Source organism: Anopheles coustani, chromosome 2, assembly GCF_943734705.1.
Source record: "Anopheles coustani chromosome 2, idAnoCousDA_361_x.2, whole genome shotgun sequence".
Lineage (NCBI taxonomy): Eukaryota > Metazoa > Arthropoda > Insecta > Diptera > Culicidae > Anopheles > Anopheles coustani.
The window spans coordinates 57,513,846-57,520,971 of NC_071289.1; the positions used below are offsets into that span (position 1 = coordinate 57,513,846).

The 7,126-nt window shown below is 49.3% G+C and overlaps 1 protein-coding gene across 1 annotated transcript; it reads left to right on the forward strand.

Moving 5' to 3' along the window:
• Positions 1-1,937: 1,937 nt before the first annotated feature.
• On the forward strand, positions 1,938-6,621 carry LOC131264687 (protein bric-a-brac 2-like). Its single transcript, XM_058266958.1, has 4 exons — positions 1,938-2,031; positions 4,358-6,057; positions 6,289-6,373; positions 6,470-6,621. Exons 2-4 carry the CDS (start codon positions 4,852-4,854, stop codon positions 6,619-6,621), a joined length of 1,443 nt encoding a protein of 480 aa, XP_058122941.1. The 5' UTR covers positions 1,938-2,031; positions 4,358-4,851.
• The last annotated feature ends 505 nt before the right edge of the window (positions 6,622-7,126 follow it).

The following is a 7,126-nucleotide window of genomic DNA, read 5'->3' on the forward strand; positions in this document are numbered from 1 at the left end:
ATTCACCAAACAATTTGCAATTAATAAATCAAACTATAAAGTGAATATTCAACGGTTTACAATGAGCGTAAGACAGTGGAGTCGTCTTCGGGACGTTGGCAAAGAACGAATCGTTTGATTGATTTCTTGTTTTTTCTTAAGGGAAACCACGGTGGGACGGAAAGTCGCTTCCTAAACACGGCTGATTGGCAGCTGAAATGTGTCCCACGAATTGTCACCGTGCGTACTCCCGATGTCAGAACAATTCAAAATATTATGGATTGAAGTTATTAATTAACCGCAGCAATCGAACTCCATATGTCATTTGACATTTGAATAAAACATAAAATCAAGCCTAACTGTGTCTCAACGCATGAGAAAAAAAAAAGATCTTTGAGGGTTGTTAGTAATTAATAAAGATGTCAACTTATAAACTATAAAATATATTATTATATTTATATTGTGAGGTCTGATGTGATGTATGTGGGAAATAATTAAGAACTGATTGGTACCTTCCATACAATCTGCACGACCTGTGTGAAAAGGTTTCCTAGATTATGGTAAACGACTGTTGCTATTTTCACTACACCCAATTGTCGGAAGGACACTCGATAAAATGTCCATGATTGCGTAAATATGTTAAAACAGCACCGATATGTGCCGTCTCTGCTCTTCCTTGCGCATTACACTGGAAAAGATGACATATCTTTGATGTTTTAATATGCAAAACGTGGGGCAATGCGAACGATCACATTGCATAACACTATCTGGTGTAGCTGACAGAAATCCCCACTCAATAATTAACTCGATCGACTCCGTTCGTCATTTGCCGATTGGCGTAATTATGGTGTATGTAAAAGGAAACTTAACCGATTCGATGGAAATGCATTCAATCGTAAATTGGATCCCACGACATCGATAATGAATTCCGTACTACCCAATCGGGTGTCGGAAGTATTAAAATGTGCACTATCTTTAGTGCAGCCAAGACAGGGTGAAGAAAACAACAATATTTCATCCTTATTAGCACCTGTTTTGTCTTTGCAGAGTTTCAACCTAATTTATATTATACATGAATTATATGCACGCTTGTTAAGTGATCTTTAACGTGATCAACAGACTAATACTCGATCTGTTGAAGTCAGTAAATAACTAGTAAAAATGTACGTTGGATAACATGAGCTAAGCTTATCAAAACACTTCCATAAGAAAGGTAGCAATTTCAAGCTCCCTTATTGAACTGCCATAATGAATTAGCAATAGATAACATAACAGCATTGGATTACATTGGCACTGCCTTACGTGCGTGGAATTTTCGTCCATTTGTTCCAACGAAATAATCCTAATACGTTTCCTTTCACAAATGACCCGTGCAAATACGAAGGTTCGCCTCGCTCGCAACGACGCACTCGTGTCGTCAATATATTTCCCAAGAATCATTTATCGAAGTGCGTTTTGTGCCACACAGCAGAGAGCGCGCTGCAATGGTCGACGGTGCAGTTGGTTTTTGTTTTTCTTTTCTTCACGACGTCTGAATTTCGCGACTACCAAAGCGCCGCCTTCTTGGCAAGATGCCATTTTAGTTGCTTTTTTTCTCCGTGCCCGGAATTTGCATCGCGGGCTGTGATTGGCTGGCGAACCGGGAGCTCAACCAATTGGTGAACCGGTCGGTTGACTTTGCCGGCGAAGGCGGACTGCGTACGCCAAGGACATAGAAACGGTTAAGCAACTGCGAATGAGTTGGTGCAGATTCGATCCGGCTCGTAACCGGTTCGGCAGGTTTGCGAGTGTGTTGGTGTCTTGCGTCGAAACGGTTAGTCGAGGTGCTTAAACAAAGCTGAGCTGCCAAGGTTGATGTACGCCAATCGGTTCAAAAGCAACTAAAAAGGTCGAACCTGTTGTGTTCGTCCGAGCCCGACACAGTCGGCCGCGTTCAGTGTGATTTGAAACGCCGTAGCGTTCGGGGGTAGATTCGATTCCGTCGTTCCGCGGCGCGCATGTTTGCATTCGTAAACCCGTGTTTTGTGTGGCAGATCCTTGCAGCAGTCGAGTGTAAGCAATCGGGGGTCGACGTGGTGGTTAGGCTTCAAGTGCGGGGGTGAATGGTGTGAATTTTCCCTGGAATCGACGTCAAGACAGCACGCTGACTGGGAGTTGGAGCGCGGTAAAAATCGCACACTTCCTTCCGGAAGCGGCACTTGTTTATGTGTTGGCCCGTGTGTTGACGAGAGAAGATGTCGTTTGATCGTGCAAGAGTGCAAGTGCGCAGAGGGGGCTCCCGCACCCCATGCGGGGGATTGATGACGGGTCGAAACACCTCTCGTGGACGGTGACGGGAGGCAGGAGACTTGTGTAATAATTATTAAAACGTCATCAAAGGTGGTGCTGGTGCCGGTGCTGACAAATAATCGCTGTAATGTGTCTCGCATCTCTTGCGCGCTGGACCACCGTCCCGCCGAGTGCTCGGTGTTCGAGTGAAAACGTTTAAAACTCGTCTGAACCTGGACGGTGGTGTGGTGTGAGGCAGGTCAGCTTGGCAACAGGACGGTGAACCGGTGGACGCCGGGGTGGGGTGAGAGGAGGGAACAGGATACGCTGAAGTGTGCAGGTTAATTTATCTTTTCCTTCAGCGATGCAAACAGGTGCTTCTCGGGTCGGCTGATGATCGAGTGAAGATAAATGAGGCTGGTCGAGCATTTAGCGATACCAGCAAATAGGTACAATTTCCAGCTAGCCTTGGTTCGAAGTTTAAAGTTAAAATTTGTCCCGTCCATTGATGGCTTCAAAAGCGTTATTTTATCCACGACAACAAAACGCTTTCTCATAGAACAGTGTTCGTAACTGGCACATAAAGGTATCTCGTTTGATTTCCGTTTGAGGTGAAATTTAAATATTTTTATCATCCAATCCACACATTAGACGAATGTCTCATTCGTAACACTCATTAGCAAAACCACCCGTCTATGGAATCTATTTAGTGCCTTCACCTCCAAAGCAGCCACACGATAGCGTATTCTTAAGGCCTTCAGGTGTAATTAAAAATGATCCAAAAGCTAACTGTACAAAGTTAGCCATTATAGGGGGCGATTGTGCAAAAGCCAAATTTTAAACCGCTTGTTTGCGGACGTTCGTTTGCCTTCGGATTTGGTTTATTTTTATTTTGTTTTTTCATTTTTGCACCAAGCCAACCTATCCGACAGGAGGTGTGATTATTCAAATTTCGGATGCACATAATTATCCCCAAAAATGAGAAATAAACAATTAAAACCACCTCTGGCGTGTATATTGGTACGAAGCTGGCTAAGTGTACAGTCCCGGGGGTACCGAGAGGTGTTTGGAGGAGAGAGGGGGAGAGGGAGGGGTTGGTTTCGAGGTGGTCGAGGCAGAAGTGAAGCTGATTATTTCACGAGCAAACAAACGCCCCGTCCAGAGGCAGGGACAGGAAAGAAAGCTTTGGCCAAGGAGTGGTAGGAAAGAGCGGAGTAAGAGGGGGTAAGAAAGCCACACCATAGGAAATCTAAAATAAGCCTCCACCTCCAGAATCGGAAACGCCGAAATAAATCGCTCGCGATACGGAAACGAAGCATTAGGAATAAAACAAACTGGAAGGAAGCGGACGGATTGCCCCCGGAGTAGCGTTAAAGAGGTGAATGTGGAAAAAATTGGGCATCAAAATCACTCCATCTGCCTGGGGGAGTGGGGTGGGGGAGGGGGAGACCCAATTGTAGGCCCAAATGGTGTTCCTATAAGACAACTTAAGGTGCCCTCTTCCGCCGCTTCGTCGGCACCGGGCCGGAAAAGTGAGACATTAAAATGCGATTAACTGTCCGACGACGTTAATGTTTGACAATGTTCCCGGACGAAACGGTACGGATTTTCCACTTCCTCGGAAGAAAACGCTATCCAGGGAGGGAGTCGCGAGCAATCGTCGTACATAATTATCAGATGGCAGTAGTTCGAACAAGCCTCAGCATCATGTTTTGTTTTGAATGTACAAAAAAAAAAAACAGATAGTTAACAGATTGCCAACAAATGCTACGTAATGCTTTGGGGGTGGAATTCTTGTATATACGCCTCTCAGACACAGCTAAGATAAGGAACGCAGACTCCTTTCGCCGCAAAGCACGTGGCACCGTAGACGTGTGTGCGTGTATATGCCGGCCTTTACCGGGGAATCGTGAGAGTCTGCGCTGGGGATGCTGAAGATTCACCCCCCCGTGTCCCTCCCGAGTAGTATGTGTTGTGCACGGTAAAGGCTTTTGTAAAAACATTTTCGAGGTGTGAAGGTTTTAATGTTTCTTTTACAGAAAACTCTTACAGCTTTCTAGTTTCGATGGGTAACAACGTAAAAAAACATTTTTAAGCAAAATAATATCAGTACTCCAGCTTCAAAAGTTTGACCAAAATTGACAAAACGTGCAATAAAGAAGAAAAAACTGTGCTCTTGTGGTAACTGTCCTTGGTGATGAAAATGGTGAAAAGCGTCTACACAATAACAGTGAACCGTATGCAGTGTGTGGTGATATGAACGGGAAAGAATAAGTGAGAAAGTGAAGCAAGAAACATAAAAAAGAATAAATAATAATGAAGTCCAAAGCGATCGATGTGGAGAAAATGTTAATATCGAGTGAATCTGTTGATAGAAAGTGTGTATTTAAACATTAGTAACGTTGTAACGAAAGCAACTAACGGGAGAGGAGGCGTAGCAAAAGACTCGTAGGTGAGAGACACCGAATCGCAGGTTGGAGCAGTGGAAACCTCTCAAGGGATTCAGTGAGAATACGGTGACGTAGCATCGAAAAGAAAAACAATCCCAGAACTCTGCGAGTGAAGTGCGTGACGGAACGTGGTGGGCCCTCTTCAGCAGCCGCGATGCCATCGGACACACCTCCACCGTCATCAGCATCGGTGTCGCATCCGTCACCAGCCTCGAGCCACGATCAGAGTGACCATCAACAGAGCCGAGACCACCACCGGGAGCAGCAAGGGGCGGGAAGTTCCCGCGGACAGCAGGAGCCGGACCGGTCGGGTACTCCGGGGCCCGGGGACTCGCATCAGCCGCACGCCGCGGCCTGCCCGAGCTCTTCGTCCTCGTCGTCCTCGTCGTCCAGCAACTCGTCGTCCAGCAACTCGTCCTCGCTGTCGTCCCTGTCGCTGAAGCGCAACCTGGGCCCCTCCGAGGACCCGCTGCCGAAGCCATCGCCCGCTTCATCGCCCCTCACGATGGAGCACCATCTTCAGCAGCATAAGGATCGCATGGCGGCCAGTCAGCAACAGCAACAGCAGCACCACGCGAGTGCCAATGCCACCGCGACCGGCACGTCGGGTGGAGGGCAACAGTTTTGTCTGCGCTGGAACAACTACCAGACCAACCTGACGAGCGTGTTCGACCAGCTGCTACAGAGCGAGTCGTTCGTCGACGTGACGCTGGCCTGCGATGGCCAGTCGATCAAGGCGCACAAGATGGTGCTGTCCGCGTGCAGCCCCTACTTCCAGACGCTCTTCTTCGACAACCCGTGCCAGCACCCGATCGTCATCATGCGCGACGTCAGCTGGGCCGAGCTGAAGGCGATCGTGGAGTTCATGTACAAGGGCGAGATCAACGTGAGCCAGGACCAGATCGGGCCGCTGCTAAAGGTGGCCGAGATGCTCAAGATTCGCGGGCTGGCCGATGTGAACGGGGACGCCGAGGGTGGCCGGGCAGCGCCGGACCGCGAGGGAGCCGGAAGCCGCGGCGCCGACCTGGACCTCGACCGCGAGGACACCCGCGCCCCGGTCGATCACAAGCTGCTGAATCCGCTCGCCATCGTGCACAGTTCGCTGCTTGCAAACGGGAGCGTCGGAGGAGCGGCGGGCGGAGGTGGTCCCAGCGGTGGCCATGGAGCCTCCGGGAGTAGCAGCACCGCGACCAGCGGTTCGGGCTCCGTTTCGACGCCCGGAGCGGCGACCAAGAAGCCCCGTTCGTCCCGCGATCGCGACTCGACCAAAGATCATCGGCTGGACGCTCGGTTGAGCGAGTTCGCCCGCGATTTGTCCCGCGAGTCGCACATCTCGCCGCGTGACATCAACAGTGTGGCGGTGGCGGCGGCCGCTGCGGCTGCGGCTGCGGCGGCGGCGGAGTGGCCACTGGGTGCGGCCGGGCTGGAGGCGGCTGCGGCGGCCGCGGTGCAGGCGTCCACGCCGAAGAGCGCCCGCAAACGCCGGTGGCCCTCGGGGGAGCGCAGCAGCATGGGCAGTCCGGCCGACAGCACGCCGGATCAGCTGGAGGTTCCGTCTCCGATTCCGCCCACTTCGTCTTCCATGGCGCAGTCGAGCGGTGGTGGAGGAGGTGGAGGAGGGGGAGCCGGTGGAGGCGGTGTTGGTAGTGGAGGATCTGGTGGTGGAGGTAGCGGAGGATCGGGCAATCCGCTCGGTCAGTTCCCGCTTCCACCGGCCCTCGATTCGGCCGCCATGGCCATGTCCTCGCTTTCGTCCTCGATCGCCAACCATTCGGACGACATGGAGATCAAGCCGGGCATCGCCGAGATGATACGCGAGGAAGAAAGGGTGAGTTCTTTTCATACTTTATCACTTTGTTGGTATATGGCAGAATATTTAATGATTATGATTGTTGATGGGGGGTTCGCGACAGCCGAGCGGTAGCGCCGGTAAGAAAATCGGCCCATGAGCGCTGGGGCTCATCACGGCGATGGGTTTGAATCCCAACCGAGACCGGACCCTCCCTTGTACGAGAGCACTGAATATACAACTGACTATCCACGTACAAACAAGTCTCGTAACCAGGCAGCCTTAGGCCTTAACGGGCAGGCATGACCAAGAGGTCGTTACGCCAAGAAGATAGATTGTTGATGGGAATAGTACTAACAATTTCATTAAAATTGAACCTTGTTGTTGTTAGTTTTCCATACCTCCTGCTTAGTTCTCCATGATAAAGTAGCAATTAAAATGTGATTGTAAATTTTATTTTATTATTGTCATATTCTTGTAGTTAGTTTTCCATAGCTTCTACTTAGTTCTCCATAATAAAGAAGCAATTTAAATGTGATTGTAAATTTGTCAGTGAATTTAAATATTGATAAGGAAACACTATGATATAAAAACAAAAATGAGTGTAAAAAAATCAATATTTCAATAGTTGATGCAGTTC